Source organism: Trachurus japonicus, chromosome 4, assembly GCF_045865225.1.
Source record: "Trachurus japonicus isolate A0001 chromosome 4, Traja_1.0".
NCBI lineage: Eukaryota > Metazoa > Chordata > Actinopteri > Carangiformes > Carangidae > Trachurus > Trachurus japonicus.
This window is the reverse complement of record NC_140910.1, coordinates 7,471,812-7,494,969: the sequence shown is the minus strand read 5'-3', so window position 1 is coordinate 7,494,969 and position 23,158 is coordinate 7,471,812. Positions and strand designations below refer to the sequence as shown.

Sequence of the window (23,158 nt, the reverse complement as noted above, 5' to 3'; positions counted from 1 at the left end):
AACCACACTTGCTGTTACCATCAGTAACCACAGGTGTCTCCACATCTACCAGGACTGGAATCTCATTCAATTTGACAATGACTTTAATGTGTGATAATATTAATTATGTTCTGTAGCAAAAAAAAAGGCCTGGGAACAGATCAAAGGCCACCTCCAGCTTCACATTTCAACAAGTATAAATTCTTTTGCTCTGATTACATATGAGGTGCACAGAGTGCATAGGAATCTGCATAAAAACAGGCTTTCTTTCATACCAGTAAAAGGAAAAGAAACAAAATATATCATTTTATATCTTCATGCCTGTGACAGGATTGCAAAACAAACAGATGATACTAAACAAGGTGGAGCACAAACATGGCAGACACACAAATCTAAGTAAAGGGGAAATTCCAGCACTGTATGCACTGTAAAAATACACTACAAATGATAAACTGACAAGTAATGTGCCCCCATGCTCCAGTGAATCTCTGAGGAGGTGAATGGCATGGGAATGAGCTTTTAACAGAGACACTGGGGGAGGAAGAAAGGAGTCCCATTGCGAAAGAGTTGAATTACCATATCACTGAGGAGCGAATACAAAGCTCCTTGAGAGCAGCGGGGGATCCGTCATCCAGTGAAGAGCGGTGTTGAAATGTGGATATTTCTGAGTACTCAGACACCACACACTGGTAATAAGCAGTGGGGGAGATCACACAGTTGTTTAAACCTCATACACCTCAGCCTGAGAATCCAGGCTTCAACGGGAACAAAGACAGACCTGAATATGGAAAAATCTTTGGTCAATCCTTAAAGAATCATGAAGTCTTTGTAAACAAACATATGGACGTGACTTCGAGAGTTATAAATTAAAGGAAAGAAGAATGTGAACAGCAACAAGAGTGTTATGATGATAATGTCGAAGAGCTCAGAAGCCAATGTTTCCTCGAGCAAAGCTGTAGCCCAGTTTGTTCTGGTTGCCGAGGAAAGACATGAGGCCCACGTAGGCCTCGACGTGGATCGGCTGATTCAGGACCAGCACGCCGTTGGCCTTCCCAGGGACTGGCTTAGTGGCGTGGACTTTCTGTGCTGCGTCTTTGAGCTTCTCACGGAAATTCTGGATCTGTGAACAGGAAGACAGGATGATTGGAAAGTGATCAGAAACACAGGTTTGCATCAGGAGAGACTGATCTAGCTAGCATACAGTAGTGCTACCAGTGGCTCAGCAGATTCTCTACTACATTGCTAATTCTGAACAGCGTGTACTCTGGATGAGTCATCAAGGTAAACTTCAATAAGCAGGAGGCAAAATGCTGTTCTTAAGATTTATGATTTATGACAGTTTGTTGAGCCTGTTAAAATCTTCACCACAAAAGTAAATATAAGAACTTTGTTCTGGAGATCCTTTTTAAAAACTTCACTGAAGCAGAAATCTGTCATTGGGATTACTAGCGACACACCCAAACTGTAACACAATGAAAGCCTAAACAAGTTATTTAAAGTAATCTAATTTAGGTCAAAACAGCCACGACATGGGGATTTGTTTTCACACTGAGCAATTTTAGATCCAATTTCTGAACTTCCCAGAAGGCTGCATTCATCAAGTGCTTTACTAATTTTAAGGTGAGATGGCTGCGGTGTTATTTCTATGCTAATTTCTATGATTTATAAAATCTATCGCATTTCATTATTTTGTGAATGAACTAGGAGGATCCTGCAGAGTCTAGTGGTCTATGACTTCAGATCAACATGGTGGATGATCATTAATAGCTAAAACCCTCTGAGGAAATAGGCAGAGGTCAGAGGTCACATCCATATGTCCTATCTGCTGTGGCCAGTAACCTGTCTACACTGGCAATATTCTTTCAACATTTCTAAATAAGAGATCACCTTTCACAGTCACTGAAATATGTAATAAAGATAATAATCACGATTATTACACACTATCTGTGCATTAGGAAGAAACAAAACAGGAGGTTTGACACATAATAAAACAACTATGTGCGATACTGTGGAAATGACACAGCTGAGAACAGGGTTGCTCCATCCTTTTGTCTCTCTCATGCTGACTCACCTGCGTTCAACTGCTCAACTGCTGCATCTTCCTTATGTTGAAATATTCATTCAATAGACGCAAAGACTTATTTGCTGTGGCACAAACCGAAACAGTAGGTCGAGTCCTGGTTTTATACATTTATGTTATATATGTGGCAGCTGGACTGTCCTGGGATCCAGATGTGTCTCAGCTGTGAGTATTTCATTAGATATGCAGTATGATGTATTTAAGGTGAATGTTATCTGATCCCTAATTCCAGTAAGTCATTTCCTCTGTGATGACTCACCTGCCCACATCATTCACACCACACTGTTGTTTTTTTTAAGGTGACAAATAGTTAATCGTCAGCAGTGTACACACCTCCACCTGGATCAGTCAAGTCATAAAACACATTACAAATATTTCAACAGACAAATTAAAGGGGCAAATCACTAATCCATATTCTCATGTCCTTTTTTTCCTCAAATGTGTGCCAGCCTTCTTTGGAAGTAGTCCCAATGAAAGGTGTTTACAGTAAGGTCAAATTCACAAATCCAGTTCCTTTGAACAGTACAGTTGGCTTGTGGCAGAAAAAAGAAAATGCAAATAAAACCGCAAATTCTTTCAGGACCCATCCAGAGGTGTGTCAGGAAATGTTTTCATTTTTACAGTAACTGCAACTTTAAACAAAGCCATACTGTAATCATGGAACGATCAACTTACGTCACAGAGGGCGGTGAATGTGTCACTGATGCTCCTCACAGGGTGGTAGGTGAAGGTGATGAAAGGGAAGTCGGTGGCAAAGGGGTTCCACCTGGAGGTGAAGGAAGGCTCTCTCAGCCGGTCCCAGAAGACTCGCACCCCCTCCCCTTCTCTCCTGAACACATCAAGACACAGAGGAAATGACAAAGTGTCTCCCGCTGACAGTGATGCACTGACTCAACCATGTAATAAAACTTCAGCTCATGCTGGCATCACGTCAACATTATTTACCGCTTTCTGCAAACAGGTTCTTGATTTGTTTTCCATTGAGAATCGTGTACAAAGTGCCAAATGCAGATGCTGTCTTTGAATCTGGCCACGTTTTAAAGGCTGACAGTTATATGACAAGTAAGTGGCATATACTTGTTTTTGCCACATAGGTGTCACAGTTTTTATCACGTAGAGAAAAATAATGTGGCTGACGAGCTACATTATAACAGAACTAAAAGAAAAACAAGTCAATTTGTACTAACTGCACTCTGACTATACAGTTACTGCTTTTGGGACAGCAAGTCAGGCTGACATGTTAAGTTAGCATTAGCTGGAGAGATTGCTAGCATTTCCCCCCTGTATTGTGTCTGTATTCTGATTTTAATGCACCAACATTTTTGGCTCATTATTTAGTTAATTCATTTGATAATGGTATGATGAACTGAAAGAGACATTAGTTAAAATGGCTTTAAAAAACAACAGCAACAAACAAACAAATAAAAAGTGCAACGCTAGAGCTATGAAAAAGTAGCTAGCTTCAATTAAAAGTGTTGCAGTAACTAACTAACTACAGTATCTCAAGAGGTTCCGATTGCTGACGCACTCTGGATGAGTCTTTCTGTACTGATAGCATTGCTAATGCTAATGCTACATTAATTGACATTTCATGTTAAAAAAAATACTTTGTCTTGTGTGTTGGTGTTGTGAGAGAAATACCATGCTAAACTACCCAAAAATAAACTAGATTGACACTGATGGTGTCCACTTAGGAGAAGCTAACATGCTAGCTCTACAACAGCCTTTCTCAAAGTGGGTGCCGCGGCACACTGGGGTGCCGTCTGACTGCGTCAAGGGTGCCGTGAAAAAAATACCTCTTCTGACATTTCATAGAATACATTCTCTTTATATATGCAAAGGGGCCGTGTCCACCGTCTACTTTCCATTCAGATCCTATGGAGCTCGGAAAAAAGCTGTCGGAGTTTCCTTTTTTTGTCGCGGCGCCCAGAGCGCTCAGAGTTAAAATATATATATATATATATATCAGTTGAGGAGCGGCTGTCAGGATGACCAGGAGATCTCCCGGTTGACCGCCCAGCCAATATGCTCCAGCATACCATCGAGCAGGTTGCCCTGCGCGGTTATGCGGCCTTTCAGACCAGCCTCAGTGAGTTAAGGCTAATGTAAGTCAATCATGTTCTCATGATAATCTTCAAGGTTTCCTTGAATTAATTGAGATCAACAGTCCAACCATTATTTATACCACTTCTTGTCTTTTTACATCTCACTCATGGTTGCGATAGTGACGCAGACTCTCATCAATCCAGACTACTAAATGATTTTTGTTTAGCCTCCTGTCTTTATCTAATTATTTTTGTTCAGATATAACTGAACTTTATGACCAAACATAAAATAACCAGAAATGTTTGTTCGTTCTTAAATTGTAGAATGGCGCAAAGCCTCATGGGAAATGGGAAATGCGCTAGAGAAAAGCTATGGAGAAAAGTCACTGAGAAAGTTATCATTAAACTAGCGGCTTCGGCTAAAAATAGAAGGACTCACGGAAGCTAAACAGCAAAGCTTATCAGTCCTGCCCGTGTGTCACGTTATTTATAAGTTATATTAATTTAACAAGACAACACAGTCCGTGCTAAGTGGGCCGGTACGTCGGTACCTGGTCGGTACGCGGTACCGTTACTTCTGGATTTTAACCACTTGAGAGTCGGAACCTATGGGCACCGAAGCATGTTGGTGAGTAGGACAAGACCCGAAACCGTGGCGTGTGCAGCGCTGTCAGTAAAATCCATTCGCAGAGCAGAGTAGGGAGGGGGAAATATACCTGACTGGATGTAATGTTATGGTCAGCAGCGTTAATGCTTGAGTGGCACTAATTGCAGCTCTTTCACCCCATTCAGCATTTCTGTAGCCTACTTTTAATACAAATCCATGATCTTAGTGCCCACTTCTGAAGGAAATAGCAAAATATAGCTTATTTTTCTTATTCTAACCCTGCCCCACTCCACCCCTGATATAGCCTATACAGTATATCAAGCGGCGCTGGCGGCTCGTTTCAGCAGCGTTCAGAGAGAGAGAGAGAGAGACCGCTCCGTGGACACGGCCGTTGGTCACGGGCACTCAGAGCAGTAGGGTCCGTGTCCACCGGACGCTATGAAAAATGCGTCGTACCAGGCTCACGTCTCACATTGATGGTGAGTCACAGCCTCCTCTCTCCTCTTCCACCGGTGGAAACTCTCTGATTGTTGCAACGGAGTCAGAACGGAGCGGAGACGCCGGTGGATATTCATGTGAACGCGTGTAGACCTTTCTCTCTTCCTCTCACATTGCGGATTATTGTGTGCGTGTGTGTGTGTGTGCGTGTGCGTGCGTGCGTGCGCATATGTAGGCTACAGAGGCACCTATGCATAAATACTGTAATACTGTCCCGTCTAAATAAACAGGACATTTACATTTAGGCTATGCAGTGTCATTTTGAATCACATTTTACACAGGGGTGCCGTGAGATTTTATGCACTTTTGAAAGGTGCCCTGACTGAAAAAAGTTTGAGAAACGCTGCTCTACAAAGCCACTTGTCGTTGCATACTGGTATGTAACGTTGTGTGTGTGCCTACTTTATGCTGTTAAAGGATACTGTTATTTACTGTACAGTACATCATCCAGCCTGAAAACAAAAAAAACAACATTAACAATACCTTATGACCTTTAAAGCCCCTGTACTGAGCTTTTAACTGGATACGCAAAAGTTTCTGCTGATGTGTCTCTGTTACCTAAAACAGCAAATGAGCCCATCAGTGTGGAGAAACGCTATTTCTAAGTAGTCTAATTCTATACCTCTGGAAGACATGGTCGGGTTGGACCACTGACAAAACGATACTCGTAGATACATTACGCTGCTAAAAAAAAAAAAAAGCCTTCTTTCTGACGTTTCCAAAATAAATCTACACGCGCCGGCCAGACAAACGTCTTCTTGACAGTGGGAAATGGGAAATGCAGTCTTCATTCCGCTGCTTTAGTCCACAGGGGCCACCAAAATCAACACTAAATGAAAAGTCTGTACAGGGGCTTTAAGTACCTTTAATAAAATGTATAGTGAAACTGAGGGCACAAATGCATTGCTACCTGCTAATTAATTAATTAATACACCTACACAGACCACTATATTTCTGTCATGATATTAACATCAGTTCACATAAGGTTCCAGACCTGTTGGCTCCATTGCACAATGTTACAAGAATTAAAAAAGGGCACTAATCTGCCTTCAGGGCAATCACTTAATGTCAGGGTAATCTCATGTGTACCAGGCTTAGAGGTAATCTACTGTGTGTTCGTCATATTCTTTTTCACTCTGCTGCGCTTTTCATTTTTAAGTAAACACCGTGGGGGTTTAATGAAAATGCCCCGGGGTCATATCTTCTCCCAGCCTAATGAAACCTCAGAAGACTGAGAGCAAACAGAGCTCCACACACTCGCAGATCCACTCTTTGAAATGATGTTGGTGTTGATCTACATGCTGTGAAGGTCTTTACATTTCACTGTCTTTCATACCTCTAAGACAGAAATGTCTGGGAGGAATACAGTATCTTCATTACCGTTCAGAAGGTCACGGAGAGTTCAAAGCACTCCGCATTTCCTTTTAGGGTAAATCTTCCTCAAGAGTATTTAAATAAACCGGAGATCAGACGTGAAGGAGGGAGAAGAAATAGACGGCAAGAACATAACAGAAAGGTGTTGTAGTCGTACATAAGGTACAATAATTTAAGACTGTTGGTTAAATCAAGTGCAAAAGTCAAAGTTATTGTGGCTATTCCAGGACCTGTGTGTTCTTCTCAGGACATTTAGGAGTTGTTCTTTAATAATAAACTTTATTTCTTCTGTTCTTTAATAAAGAACTTTTTATGATGTGAGAAAAAAATGCTAATAGCAGCTGGTGAGTTTGCTAATCATGACATTCAAAAAATGATATTCAACAAGGAGAAATGTAAACAACATGATCACATGACTGGAATAAAAGAGTCATTGTTTGTTTGGTGATCATCAAACTGTTATGAGCATGTGATACAGATAAGAAAGGTAGTTGGTGTCTGATGAGTCAGTCTGGCTGAAGTCATTATCAATAATGACAATGGCATTTAATTGAATTGATCATTGTTGGATTAGAGATGAGTGATGAAGAGGAGAGTAAAATCATCATCACTGTAAAGGATCCTGTCTGAGTAGAGAACTTTTAAAATGCAGCTATGATATTTATTATATATTTATTTCAGTGTGATAAATCCTATCTGTGATTATTAGAAGCTTTTTTTAATCGAGAGTGAACACATAAAAAAACAGCAAAATGATTCCAATGATTTATTTAAAAAAAAAAATGTACTGGTTGGTTTTATTCATAACTTGATTGCAAAGTCTTTTGTCCCTGTCAGGATCCTGTAGGATTGATCACTCAGTTTTATCAGTAATCTGATTGGTCTTGACAGGGCTTGATCTGATCTTTTCCTCGGTAACCTGCATCACAGCAGGATAGGTGTTCAGTTATGTCAGTTGCCATGGTGATTTAACCTGGGAACATGTCGCTGGACTGACAGAGCTAATCCTTCACTCAACAGGCTCAAATCCTGCTTCATAGTCCAGGCTCCAATACTGACCATACAACAAGAATCTAAAGAGAGGTTTACACTTGGCAGTTGGAGCTTAACGCTAATAACAACCGGTTCTGTACAGATGTTCTTAACAGGTATAGTGTTTACCATTGTAATTAAGTGTGTTGGTTGCCAAGATTTGCTCATTTGCATTTAACATAAAGTACATATGATGTGGATGTGAATGTCATTACTTCTGCAGGTTGAAAGTGAAAGCTCGGGCAAAACAAATGTTCGGCTTCTGTGCAATTGTGAAGTATTCTTCAATCATTAATGCAACCTTAAAAATATGTGCAGTACATTAGTACTTTGCATGAATTAAATATTCTGCTATATGTGAATTTAAAACAAACACAACACAACTTTCATGTCAGAGTTCAGGCTTTTTCAGCTACATTACCATGTCACACTGTTTGATCATCACCTGTTTAACAAAGTACATAAACAACCACTGATGCAGCCCTGACTCAAAACAGTAGCTTGGAAAAACCTGCAGTGACAGGTTTGACTCCTCAGTTCAACATATTTGCATAAAAAATGTAACGATAAAGATGGTGAGATAAATAAATCAGGATGCAGGCGATTTCCCAACAGTGTTCTGATTTATCCTTAATGATCTGTCATGCCGAAGTGCTCATTTTACCACAAACCTTGTGCAACAGCACTTCCTGCCAACCAGAATTAAACACCTGAGGCTAAACAATAGTGGTGTAGCTATTGATATGTCACTGTCCTAGGGAGGGGCTGCATTATAATGCAATCATCAAGCCCTGTTTACACAAGAACTTTCATAATGACAAAGCTGCTGCTGAACATTTTGTGCCTCTTCCAGAGCAAATGTTGTGCACGGAGAAGGAGGGGGAAGAAAGGAGAAGAAAAAGAAGAAAAAAAAACGTGGTACAAAAGCAAAGCCCGGACTAAAAGACTGATTATATTTCAGCAAAAGCGAGTGAGGATGGTGGGGTTACGTTTGTACACATTGCCCTTTGTAAGAGCACACAGCTATTGCCCTAGCATAAATGGGGATATAAAAAAGCTTTGGCAAATTCCACAGGTAAGCTATCACTGGGAGTGGGACCAGCCCAAACAGGCAGAGCAGGGCTGGGCTTTCCAGCCAGAGGCCTTGAATGTCTTCACTCAGTTTATGTGGCCGATGTGGGGTTTGCACTTTCACTGCGCCTCACTTCGATAAGACTCCTGAAAAGTAGAAGAGAAACAGTGGCTGCGAGCTGCACCTGAGTTACGGCATTCGAGTCTGACAGCGGCTGTGTCAAAAGAAATTTCCGAAAAGAGGCTAAACTGAGGGTATCCACCCTCGAAATATCTTCCATGTGGAGTTCCACCTAATCCACAGTGTTTATACAAAACACACACATGCGTAAGAGAAACACTGTATTCTGAGCTTAGGGGCAAGTGACGAAGAATTCCTCCCTGGGCCTTCAAGCGCTTCAGACAAGAAAGTCAACACACAAGATAAATATCAAGCCCAGCTCCAGTTGTCATGGCAAGTGTCCCACATTGTCTCAGAGCGAACAAACAAATCTGCTCCGATTGCTCAACAGAGCCTGCAGGTTTGTCAGCCATCCATACATGTATCTGTCCAACAAGGTTTCATTAAAAATATGAAAAGGCTGACAAGAAAGAAGAAGAAAAAGCATGGGCTTAAAAAAACAAAGTAAAGGACAAAGAATTAAATTTACATGTTATACACACTTTTGCTATAATATTCCAGCTCAAAAAGATATTTACATTATTCATGATAAAGCGGCTCACGCAGCCTCCGAAGTCTAAAACAAACAGCCACGTTACTGTAAATGTCATGATGCAAAAGCTGTGATATCATAGCTGCGGGCTGTTGAGATATTTCCACCTTGAAAAAGCAGCATCCACAAGCTGAAAGCTGCTCCCAAGGTGTATGAATTTACAGCAGCATGCCCAAAACATTATAAATCTACTGGTGTTTATTAATTTATACTGCATGTCCTGGGAGCAGCCTGTGTGCAGACTCCGCTCTTGATCTGTGCTTTGTTTTGGAGATGTGAGAGATGCTTTTTATCCCGCTTGGTTTTAGGATTCATGCTACAGGTAGAACCGCAATATTTGGTCATGCAATGTTCGGGTTATATAAAGACTTGTTTTGCAGAGAGAAAATTAATCTACTTTACTTTTTTCCCCCTATTTTCTTTTCATATCTTTAATTTTTCTTCTCTATGCCTATTATTTTCTTTTCCCTCACAGCAATGCAATAAAGTAACTGCATATTTTTGTTGGATTGCTCTAATTGTGGATGCAGGTTATAGCCTAGATTTTCTTCATGCTGTCAAATGTCGTGCATGCGAAAGAGACAGATTTATGTGATTCAGCTCTGCAGAAACAAAGATAGACAAAACAATACCTCCACACTACTTGATTTTTTTCCTCTTCTTTTTTTTGTATGTGGCTCTTTGGTACTTTGTAATGGTGCGGCTGAAGTCAAAATGATTGTGAATCATCCAAGAAAGTTCCTCATCTATTGACATATACCATGCTACATATAGACTGTGTAAAGCCAGTCCCCAGTGCCAAAATGCCTAACAGGCCTATTTGCGGTTTGTTGTTTATTTGGATCCTCGATTTTAGTTACTGTGGCAACATCTACCCTTCCAGCGGTCCACATTAAAAACAGGTACAATATCAAAATTACACCCAATCAAACAAGCTACATCTAAACAAAGAACATGAAATCATACTCGTACATCTAATAAACCAATTTAACACAAACTGTGCATTTAAGGTTGAAGTTTATGGTTTTTGTACACTTTTTTAATGTACACTTGGACTATATGAAGTACAGTTTGAAGTGTGGTACTTTCCATTCTAAGCTACAGTTTACATATTACTTCATTTATTTCTTGATTTTTGCTTTTCAGATCAAGATTTTACATATAAAATAGGAAAAAAAAATATTTGTAAATAATTAAGATCACTTTGTAGAGATCTGTTTCCACATGGTTATTAAAAAACATTTTTCTATTGATTTGTTTAAAAAAAAAAACACATATGAAGTCCCTTTTTGCCCTGGTCACACCTGGTATTAAAATGTGTCTCCATATGTGTGACCATCTGTGATCAGATGTCACATCCCTGCACATAAGACACAGTTTGAAGCTGTCAGGGGGCAGCACTGACCTTTGAACACCCAATCTACAGGAAGAAGAAATACAGAGTTTTTTCCTTCGGCGTGTTCCAACAGAATCGCCCAAGATGTTTGATGCACTTCTACATCTCTATGAGCTTTTGAAAAATCTTTCATACAGCATGGACAAAGCCGGTTTAATTGCACAACAAACTGGAGGAGTATAAATGTGTGCATGAACAGGGAACGTCAGCTGAGTAAGAGGCTCTTCACTGTGACCAAGGACACACTCATATACACACTGCTGAAAGAATGTGGCAAGATTGGAGATTTTCTTTTTTCTTTCTTTTCTTTTTTTTTTACAGGCACCAAACATTATATCTGTCTACTTTTGCCTACAACTCACACTGGAGTATGTTAATACTGCTATACTGCTTATTCTTACTTAATTACTGCACACTAATGCTTTTTTCTAGATTTGTGAAATATACAGGGGGGAGATATTTTTTCCCATACTAACTTCAGGTTTAGAAAGTCTCGATTACAAAACTTAAGTTTGAAATACGGTGGCATTTAGGAGGCAGCGGGAGTCTAATGAAAGACGATTTGGAGTTGAAGTCTGGGAAATGTAGGAGCTAGTGTGTGAGAGGTTCTAACTGGAGTTAGGATGTCCTCCTGGCCTCTGCTGCACAGATTTTGACTTTCTGTTTGTCATTCTGGCCTTATAACCCACTCAACCTCTGGGAGGAGCGATGCTAAACTAACTGAAGCTGTTGATCAGGTTACTGAGCAGTTGTTGAGGTGCAACACATCCTGTACAGCGGCTTGGATCATTTGCATTTTTTACAACTGATTTATTCATACGTGTCAACATCTTTCCAATGTGTTGCGCTTTGTGTTTCAAACGTGTGGCAAGTTTGCATAGTTTGGTTGAATGAAAACAACAATGTCGGTCCTCATTTCATGACAAAAGGCGGTGTGTGTGTAGTACACACTCTTCTTAAATCCTGAGTAAATGTTTTCTTCACATCTCACACACAAACGTCTGTATTTAACTCTCTTGCTTCACATCAAAACCACTGTGACTGTCTAAATGATGATGGTGAGTTGTTATGTTAATGATGCAGTGCTGCGGCTGCCATGTGCTGACTGCCCTCTGCTGTTGGAACGTGTTCGCTGCTCGGGGTTGCTGCAGGTGTGGTCGGCACGGTGAGAGGAGGATCACTGTGTTCACAACAAGTTCCACCGACTCTCACATTACAGATTAACATCTGATTAAAACAACAGTGAAGATCACTGATAAACCAGCTCGTGACAGCGTAACACTGACAGAGTGAAGATGGAGGCCTACTTATTGAAACTGTTCTAAGTAGTTGAGGCTGAGGGCTCGATAAGGCTTATTCAGGAAAAAAACAAACTACATTCGATCAGATGGGAAATAGAGGAGAGCAGTGCTGGGATTATTTCCATCCTTCTTAAAAGTATAGATTTTTTTTTTTTTTTTTACTGAGGCAACCTCATGTGGGGCTTCTAAGCCTCCACACCCAACGTCTTCAGACAGGAATATAAAAAAAGATGATTTTCTGGGTAATTAGTTTGTCTAGACGGTTTGGAAAGAAGACACTTAAAACACCTCTTTTTCCCACAGATGCACAATGTATTGTGCTTTTTTCTTCATGGGCGCACCTGGAGAATGTGCGATGAAAACAAAATCACCGGGACTAAAAATACTGACACTCCCAGAACACTTTCTATTGGCATCATCAAGGTTTTGGGAGACTGATGGAGCGCTCACGAAGGAACCCACGCCAAACAAGGCGCTCTGCAGAGAGAGTGTGAAACTCTTTGTTGTGATGGTCTGGGAACACTGGGGTCAGACGTTCATAGAAGTGTTCTCAGTCTCTGTTCAATAAGTTTCAAGTTTCGTATTCCTATAATAAAATGCTAATATCCTAAGTAATCAGCAATAATGTCTTTTATAAAATTAGACATTATGGTCAATACATTTGTCTTCTCAAAGAAATACAATCAAGATCAAAAGCTAAGGATCAGATGTAGCAGCTCTGTCAGTGCTGCTATAGAAGAACAGACAATGGATAACATATGGAAATAATCTGTTACAATTATCTGCCTGTGTGGCCAGAGCGTGGTCGACTTCTCTGCCATAAACATAGAGGTGTCTTATTTGCTACGGTCTCTACACTCAAAGCTTCCTAGCAGCAAAGATCAAGATTTGGAGAATCATGCATGACAACATCAAATGGATGAGGAAATGTGATGTGGCGTGCAGCTGCCTTGAACTGACTCAGTGAAGGGTGCACACTGACATCAAGTGGTCAGATGACAACTGTCAGGAGACAAATCAACAGCTGATATCCTGACTCCTCACACACTCTTCAGTGTCGGCAGTAATTCCTCAAGTAAACGCTCAAGTGTCATTATTGTGACGGCTCCAAAAAGCAGCCGAAACACACTGATGTGTTGACGTGGAGTTCTCTTCATTCAAATCATGATACATGTACGTAGTCATATTCATCTGTATTGTGGGGGGATTGCATTACTCAGCCACTGGCTGTGCTTTTTGATTTATCAGGCGTTTGAGTTAGACGTGAAGATCAGGAGCAGATGTTTAAGTGACTACGGTGAATATTATTTTCATATAATGAATCATCTGACGAACCCACAGAGAACTGTATGACTCTACAGTCCCCTTGTCTCTTCACAGCTTCTTATCTTTCAGCTCATTGTTTTGGTTTTCCAGTCTTGACTGTTTTAGCTCACTATGTTCTCTCTACATCCACCCTGATGTTGAAGTTTTCAAACGCACCACTGTTGCTGCGTTCAGACCTGATGTCCACACTTCTCCATCCCCTGAGATGGAGACTTTCAGAAGAGCTGCTGCCACAGTCCCTACAATTTCTACAGAAAATCTGCATGCCAACTTTAAAGGTCACTAATCAATGCATTGTGTTAAAGGGATAGTTCAACAGTCTTAGGAGTAGGTTCGTTACCTTGCAAGCTATTTTTAGAACAGCGGAGCAGAGCCGCAAGCTGCTCAGAGCTACGCTACGGAGGCTAATGGGATTTCTTGGTTTCCCTCATCAAACTCATCAATACACAATCCAACAACTCCAAAACGCTCTGGTGGACAAGTTGTGACCTGCAGATTCACCACGCTTTGAGATAACGGAACGTTGCCAGACAGAGTTGTTTTAGAGGCAAATGCAGAGACTGCTTGCTGAAAAACTGCCTCCGACGGGAACTCGCGTCAAGCTATTTTGCATGAATTTGCCATCACAAACGTTACGAGACGGAGTTGTTTTTGAAGCCATTCTAAAAAATAGCTTGCACCGACAATTAAAAGTAACGAACCTACTCCTAAGACTATAGGGATTATGGCAATGGGCCAATTTGCCAAAAATGTTGAACTATCCCTTTAAGTTTGAACATACAATCAGAAATAAGTGATTTCTACAGGGATTTATATGCTGGAGAAAATGTTCACAGTGACCAGCAGCCAGGTGCAGTGACTTCCAGGCTTTAATGCTATGCTAAGCTAAGCTAAGCTTAGCTAAGCTAAACTAAGCTACTCGCCTCCTTGCTCAAGCTCCCTGCTTAGCACACAGAAACAGGTTATCATTTTTCAAAATGCCAATCTATCCCTTTAATTTAAACTGGTCCAGATGTGTTATTAGGTTTCCTCTATCACTACAAGTCATTTTAAAAACAGATGTAACGCCATCTGATTTCCACCACCTGACCTTTAGGACTCTCCTCCCACTCTTTGGGATGTGGAAACAAACTTTTGTGTACCGTTGCAGTGGCAGGCAGGGTTAAATTTCATGTGTACACGTTCTCACTGATCACTTTCTGCCAAAAATAAGACGGAATGACCTAGACGAAAAAGAAGACACTTCCTGAGGGAGAGACGAGAGAGGAAGACAGGGAGAGAGGGGGAGGGAGGGACGGGAGCGGTGAAGATGAAGACAGAGAGAGGAAATGTTTGAGGCTCCAGTCTTTCTCATTTGAAACCGTCTTTTTACTGTTTGACTCCCGGGTGGCTTTCACAAGCATTTTATGTATAATTTAACGTAATGTGCAGAGATAAAGCCTCCAATAAAGGCTGCACTCTCTAAGCTCTTCACAGCACATTTCGTTTTATTCATCAAATTAGTTTTAGTTGGTTTGGTATCCCCTGAGCCGTCTTTAAAAGGTTTAGATGAAAGGACTACATTAATTTTGCTGCTAATCAGTTAAGTGACAGCTCCAAGTGACAGCTTTGCACTCTTTATCCCCACAAACCTCTCCGCGCACTCGTTCCTCTGCCACGCCTGCCTCAGTTCTGCAGCTCCGCTTGTCCCTGGTTGATCTCGTCTACCCCGCGCCTCCCCTCTCACCCCGCCACGCAGCCTTCTGATGGCTGCCCTCAGCTTCCTGTCACTGTTTTCACTGACAACACGAGTCACCACCAACACTTTCTTTTTCACTCATTCAATCATTCATATACTTGGAATCTTTGAAATTCATTAAAAAGGGCTGTGTGTTGCATTTTTCATCACATCTTCACATTTCTCAATACATGTGTTACATAAAGAATGTGTTGCATGATACAATACTTTAACAAAGTTAGGAGACCTTCACATACTAGTAAAAACTGTGACTAGGCATGTTTTATGGCAGAGATTAATGGTTAATCATGAGGGAAAAGGGATTTCTTTTCTCACAGGGAATTTTGCTTTTGTGAAGCAAATTGGAGCACGGAGCAGATAATTAGGGCTAATATTTGTAATTCTCAAAGTAGGGTTTTTATTTTTTAATTAGCAACTAAACTCTACAAAGGGAAATTCTTGAGCAGACTTACTGAAAATTACTAAAAATGAGACAGGACACCAGAGATCCAAGGCTTTCACAGCTCACACGTCCATGAATACGTGTCGAATGTGTCAGAAGTTTCCTGGTTATTCTCTCCCCTTCACAAAACTAGAAAATGTGAAGCTCAGAAAAGTTGCAGGTAGAAAGGCCAAAGTTGAGGTGACGGTGGGTTGAGCAGGCTCCTAATGTGCAGAGGCTACAGTCCTCGCTGCAGCTGGTCCCGATTTGAATCCCAAATCTGGTGGCCCTTTGCTGCATGTCATTCCCCCTCTCTCTGCCTCCCCATTACCTGTCTCTCTTAACTAAACTACAGTTTTTCATATATTTTCTGTTGTATATACTCTATCTATCTATCTATCTATCTATCTATCTATCTATCTATCTATCTATCTATCTATCTATCTATGGCAAAAAGACAAAAACAATACTTTAAGAAAGGCCGAAGTTGAGCGTTGAAGTAAAAGAATGGGACCTACTGGAGAACGGAGCGCTTCGGGAAGGTGAAGGTGCCGAAGGAGATGCGGTCCACGAAGTTCAGCGGGATCCTCTGTACCTGCTCACACTTGAGCATGACGAAGTCGTACTTGCAGACCAGCAGAGAGCTGTCGGTGATCATAACCAGACGCTCCTTCTCGTTGTTCCAGTGATCCACCCTGACAGCAACGACAGAAACAGAGACTTTCAGAGCCAAATTTACTTTCTGTTTAACAGTACAGTCATTACAGTGTGTGAGGAGACAGTCCTACGTGTGTGACATGTTACATGTTATGTGTGTAATGTGTATACAGTGTGTAATAAGCATTGATATACAATCAGTTTCCACTTCTTTACTCAGACCCAGCTGAAACTAAACTAACAGTACAGTCCACCCGCTCTATAACAGTGAGTGTGAGCTAAACAGAACAGAGACACCTCTCTATAATGTGACGCAGTCCAACAGCAGCACAAACCAGAGCCACTAAAATGATCTTCAGGTTGAATCAAGAACAAAAACATTAGGATCTGCATGAAGGGAGAGGTTATATGTTATAATTTTAGTTTGTTGTACCTAATAAACTGCCAGCTGTGTATATCACAGTGTCAGGTTTAGACTGTAGAGCACTGGTTTCCAACCATTCCAGCTTGTCTAAAACAAAACAATGGATGATGATTGATTATCCTAATTAGCAAAACTGACACCACATTAACACCACATTGATTCCATATTGATAAGATGCTGTAGTAAATAATAAAGTGACTAGGGCCCGACCGATTTATCGGCGAGCCGATTAAATCGGCCGATTATAGCCTGTTTGAGAATAATCGGTAATCGGCCAAAACTCGCCGATTGTCGCCGATATTTTCAGAAATAAAATGCAGGGAATAAGACTTGGTTTTACTTTGAAAATGTTCCCCCATTTGAAAAGATCCCCCGACATTAGGTTATTTATCCTGTAGAGGGCGCATCCAACTGCATCCACTAACCACCTCACAGCACAGCAGAGTGACTGATCTGCAGCAGGACACGCTCCGCCATAGCCTTGTCACTCACACACATCACACAGCTTATTAACAACTTGATTAACTGTTAACTGTCTCAAAACCAGTGTTGCTGCTGGCTTTCTTTTTACTTTTTTTTTCTTTTTTTCTTTTTTATACACCGCGGTCGGGTTGTGAATTAATTATTAATGCTCGTGACTCCGGCCGTGTTGGGTCCGAGATTCAACAAGCCGGTCGGGTTTTACAGTTATTACCGGCAGTAGCTACGCCCGTTTATCAATAAACACAGTGGATGAGGAGGGTGAGTGACTGAGCTCAGGCTGTGTAGACTGGGGGGCGGGGGCGGCGGCGGTGCGGGTCTCTGACTGCAGCGGGACAATCATGTCTCTGCTCCGTGACACACTGAGCGCTGTGGGACCGGGGCTCGCGGCAGCACCCGCTAAACATTGAAAACAGCGGTGATACGTGCTTCCACGTCGGAGTCAACAAACCAGAAACGTCTGGAACAACACTGGAAAAAGTCGCTTTTCAAAAAAAAAAAAAAAGAGAGCGAGCGAGAGAGAGAGACCGCCGTGCCATGTAAAAACAACAACAACAAAGTGTCACGTGTCATGACTTAGACTTCCTGTATCTGGCCCTTCAAAATAAAAGCCCTATAGCCTTTCACAGTTCAGTCATTGATTTTGACTTAATTTTGACAAGACAGTACTCCAAATGTTGTTGTTTTTTCCTGCAACCAATTGACCAATGAAAATTTGGCAGCCCTAATTTATATGTGTAGATATATTACTTAAATTAATAAAATTGTAAAACTTTATAAAAAAAAAAAATAATCGGCCGATTAATCGGTTATCGGATTTTTTTCCCCCTAATAATCGGCATCGGCATCGGCCCCAAAAAATCCATATCGGTCGGGCCCTAAAAGTGACCAAATCATGTGTTTATCTTGTTTGTCGTTGTGGGGAGTGAGCGCTGCTGCAGAGTGATTCTCACTCTGAGTCTGAGTATGAATCACAGTTTGGATGTTCATATTCTGTAGGTTATTTGAAGTCAATACAAAAAACTATGTATGGCAAAGCTTCTCATTTATCTCATATAAAAGCTACACAATTTCTGAAAATGCCCTCAGCAACGATCATGCAATATGCATGCAAACATTACCCAGTCTCTCAATTTTTCCAGAAGAAAGGAAGATGTAAAGCGAGAAAAACCAAATTAACAGAAACACCTCCAAACCTCCAAATCTGACTCCACTTCTCCTTATGCCCTGAAAGTGTGTCCAAATACATCTGTCATGTTAATTGAAATCACAAAAAGCACTATTTCACACAGACCCTCTCCCTCTCTGCTGCGCACATAGAACTAACTCATGGTGGCACAGATCCTCCCAGAGTGGCTGTGTTTCTTACAGCCTGCTGAGCCGGGTGCACGTGGCCAAGTCCAACTGCTCCTGGCAGCCGCTGGCTAACATACAAAAAACCCCCCCAAAAAAAACACACATTTGACTGAACAACCCTTCATGAGAAGGTGTAGGTGAAGACTTTGACTGTGCTAATGAAATGACTTAACCTCGACTGGCGTTGTAGAGAGTGCAGAGGTTAAGGCTGCGATAAACATAAAGCTGACCCACTGACGACGAGTGTTAATGATGAGTGTTAATCTGTGTGAAAGTTGTACTGTGCTGTTTTTATCTGTGTTGTTGTTGTTTTTTAGATGAAATGTCAAGTGATCTGCTGCAACTCAATTTCCCTACAGGGACAAATAAATTACTACTACTACTACTACTACTAGGTGTTAGAGATATCCAGGATCACACTGTGGACGTCTGACACACTGATGGCGCTCGAGCTTCACACAACAACACGTCACTAGTCAGGATGAAGACACCAGGGCCTGCAGCCATGTGCCTCTGTAGGTGCTTAAAGGAGCTGCTGCAGCTTTGTATTTAGTGCACAGGCACAAAGGAGGGACGAGTGTTTTCATACATGTCAGTGATCAAGAGTACATGCAAAAATCTCAAACTATTTGTCTTAAAGCGATAGTTCACCCAAGATTGAAATTTCACTCATTATCTACTCACCCTCATGTTGACTAAGGGCTGGGAGAAGTTTCAGAGTCCTCCGTGGCTTCTCTGAGTTACAGGGGGTCTCGGCGTAGCAGTGCATGTCAATATAACGGTTGCAAATGGATACCAACTGTCTTCGTAACAAAAAGACACACCAAAAAACATCCAAATACCTCCATGCTGCTCGTATGTAATGTCCGTCTTGTATTGAAGCCCCGAAATGCGAAACTGTCCCAAAAAAAATGAAATAAGTCTACGTATATTTCAAGCTTGTTTTGTAGCGGAAGCTTCTTGAAGCTCCTCTTCCCTGTTCGACATGAGGGTGAGTAGATAATGAGTGCAATTTCAATTTTGGGTGAACTATCCCTTTAATAACAAGCATCTTTATGTACTTTATATTCTCTCTTTAAATAAAATGGTAATCATTCTTTAACATCTTAGACTGTAGGAGAGGATGTCTGGGAAAGCCCCACTTGTATCATTTGGATTTTACATCATTGTATTGACTACTTTTACTTTTATTGACCATGTTTTTATCATTCCTTGGTTTTATTTATTTTCCTGATGGCCCTCCTGCTGCTGACACTGTGGTTGGACTACAGTATCTGTAGTAATACAAAACACTTTAACTGTATTACTGATCGCTTGATTTAACCGCCGCCTTACATGACCTGCATGTTTCATTTAGCAGCCTTGTGTATAGCAAGGCAGCAAAGAGAGAAGAGCTCTCTATAAATAAAGATGATGATGACGACGGCGACGATGATGTCAAACAAATGCATGTTGTTGTATGTTTTGCTGTTGTTTAATGTGTCTTGATGGGTTAGGGGTTATGATGATGATGAAAATGATGGATCTACTTTTTGTTTTGTTGATGTGGAAAATATAAATTGCATTTATGGAGAAGTCTAAATAAAATGTTGTACCAAAAAACAAAACGAAAACACCACCTCTTTCATGTGAAAACAAACTTAAATAAAGGGAAATTAAAAAAAAAATCAATGTTAAATGATGAAAACAGTAAAAAAAAAGAGTAAAAGCCGTGAAGGTACATTAGCTGAGATCATCGTACTCTTAACAAATCTGGCGACAATCCCCTGCAAAGCCAGATTTGAGGAATCTCTCATGCTTCTCTGACATTAGTCACCGTCCTCCCTTGGGGACGTTCAGCAGCAGCGTTGCAGGATTTCCATATAATGCACTCTTACTGTTGCAAGAATTCTTACAGCAGCTTCTGTAGCAAGGATAACTGCAGGCCAAATGTAGGACAAAACATTAACGTGTGTTGGACAGTGCTGCATAAATGGGATGCATTATTCATTCTCACATGGCCAGCCTTTTAAATGTCTCCTGAAAGCTTGTGCAGGAGTCATACAACTTGACATCTGCAAGTGCATTTGGTAAATGTCCTGCAGTCACTTCCTTTTAATCAGTGCTGGAGTCAGTTAGATCATCACCTCTGCTTTGACATGTGTGATAACCGTAGAGCTCTGGGTATAGGAACGCTGATATTTGACTGAGAGGCTGACTAATGTATATGTCTGTCATCATGGGTCTCTACTGTAGTACATTATTGTGCATATTCAAGGCAGTCACTCTCTTCCTATGGGAAACCGCTCAGCGCAGTCATCCACTACCAACCATGTTAACAATGGATTATGAATGAGCAGCATATAATACTGTAAACCCATGGTGCATTTACAGTCACATCACTACAGTAAGTAGCATGTCAGCATCTCAAATGTAAATATTTTTCTAGTGATAGTAAAATAATTACAATATCTTTGGGGTTTTGGTCTGTGTTTTATGACAAAAAACAACTTTAAGTAGCACTTGACACTGTTTTGTTATATTAGGCTACACTATGACCACACGTTGTTAATAAAGATTTGTTCTTACTGTACAATTTACAATTTGGTGCTGCTGGCCATGAGTCAGTGGAATGTCCTTCCCACAGAACTTATTCTATGTACAAATCTTCACACATTCTCATGCTTGTCAAAGCGCTGGTTACTGAGTAAGCAAGTTTGCACACATTGTTGAGTAATATGTGAGTGTGTGTATGTGTCTGGCTATGAGTGTGGTTATTAGAGGAGGGTGGGGATAGTTGGATTGTTATCTGTGTTGTATGTGTTTGTGTTTGAATGTGTGATGAGAGTAAGAGAGAGTGTATGTGCTGTTAATCCCTATTGTGCACTTTATGATTTGGCGCTCCTGTTTCCCTGCTTTTATTAGTGCATTCTGTCAATTTTTAAAATATTATGGTCATTATGTCACTTATGTCCTATTTCAATTATTTTTAATATTGTATCTGCTCCCACTTTACCTGCCCAGGGACTACAGGCGGAAATTAGCAATTGTTGCTATAACCTGGCTCAAAGCATCTCTTCTTGTTTTACAAGATTAATGTTTTTTGCGCATTGTCCCTGTTTTAAATAAATACATTCATTCATTCACCATGAATCACCACCTTTGAGACATGTGCTCCTTGTGATTTTGCACATGAGGAATTCTAGACACACAGTTCATAAAAATATATTTGTTACAAATTTTTTATGAACTGTGTGTCTAGAATTCCTCATGTGCAAAGCTCCTATTTCATTTGTAACAAATATATAACACAGCTGTAACTGTATAAACTAAAGTATAAACTAACTATCTATACATCATATTTATTGATTCCCTCATCAGAATTACATGTGCTACATATATATTTTGTATAGATATGCTCTCCACAGCAACAAGAAACAAGATGAAGGCCATGGGATGCAGCTGAAAGCCCCGTATGGAATCTCCTAAGTGGTCCTCGAGTTAAGAGTATTTGATCCATTCACTGTTTCCAGGGTGAAGAACTAACCTACAAACTCAACATAACTTTTGAATACATATATAAAAAGTTAATGAACATGTATTAATCACATGTGTAACCTAATGTAAGTAATGGTTCTTGGATGAAATGATACATCATACTGTACATGATTACAGATAAGTAATACTGTGTTGTCAACCAGCCATTCATTTCTAATGCACTCATTACAGATGCTTTAGGAACAGTAGCAGGCGTACTTGTTAAAGGATCCAATAAAAATCATTTACAATGTTCTTTTATCTGCTTACAGCCACATTATAATGCGTTGTGATTTATTTAGTGTTTAAATGCAGCTTATTAACGCTAAGTAGAAGGGAGAGATCACAGTGTGGTAACAAGTGGTAGAAGTATCCCCCACCAAGAAGACAAACGACAAGATCAACTGTTATTAATGAATAAAAGATACAACTTCACTTTGCACATGGTGTCGTGAACTCACTCTGCCATCAGCCAGACGCTGTGAAGGCTGCCATCTACTTCTTTATCCACCAGGGCTTCAACGTCTTTGATGGCCTGATTCAGAGTGCCAGGCTGAGGAGATAGAAATGCACGGGTGTCACTTTCTAATTTTCCATTGTGACAATCACAATGTGTACACAGAAAGCTTAAGGGGTAATCTTTGAGGCAGATACGCAGCTGGGACTGGTACTCCAACAAAATGTCAGCGCGTCTGTGTGTCAAACAGAATAACAATAAACAAAAACATGAAGCCCCCTGCATATGAAAATGACTGTAAATGAAGAAAGCTGAGCGTGCAGCTTCCATGTATAAATCTGAGTAACCCAAGTACGTGAAGACACTGGAGACAGCATCAGTATAGAATACACTACACATTCAAAACATCTCTGTTTCCCAGTGCAACCCAAACACACACACTGTCACTTTTACAACATGCTATTCTACCCTTGCTCTTTATGTTTTATTATTTCAATGCCAAGTTGGAGAACTTAAAGAGATTATAGGAGTTCATACTTAGGACTGCTGACAGTCTTACTGTAATCTGAGCCTGGTGCTGAGCCGCCCTGGCAACATGGGATGTGTAACTGACATCCCATGGCAATCCAATGCAACAGGCCTGCAATAAACACGACTTTGTGACAGTGATAATGTTCCTTTGACACC

At 40.7% G+C, this 23,158-nt stretch overlaps 1 protein-coding gene across 2 annotated transcripts in view; it reads right to left on the bottom strand.

Annotated features, from left to right (window-relative positions):
- Positions 1-275: 275 nt before the first annotated feature.
- The window catches only part of tprg1 (tumor protein p63 regulated 1), a 43,419-nt gene continuing 20,536 nt past the window's right edge, over positions 276-23,158 (bottom strand). For both annotated transcript variants that reach the window (XM_085773650.1, XM_085773648.1), the window contains exons 3-6: positions 22,476-22,567; positions 16,100-16,276; positions 2,735-2,888; positions 276-1,099 (exon numbers count right to left, since the gene is read on the bottom strand). In XM_085773650.1, the coding sequence (XP_085629776.1) occupies positions 905-1,099; positions 2,735-2,888; positions 16,100-16,276; positions 22,476-22,567 (618 nt within the window). In that variant the 3' untranslated portion in view covers positions 276-904. The remainder of the gene's footprint in view (positions 1,100-2,734; positions 2,889-16,099; positions 16,277-22,475; positions 22,568-23,158) is intronic.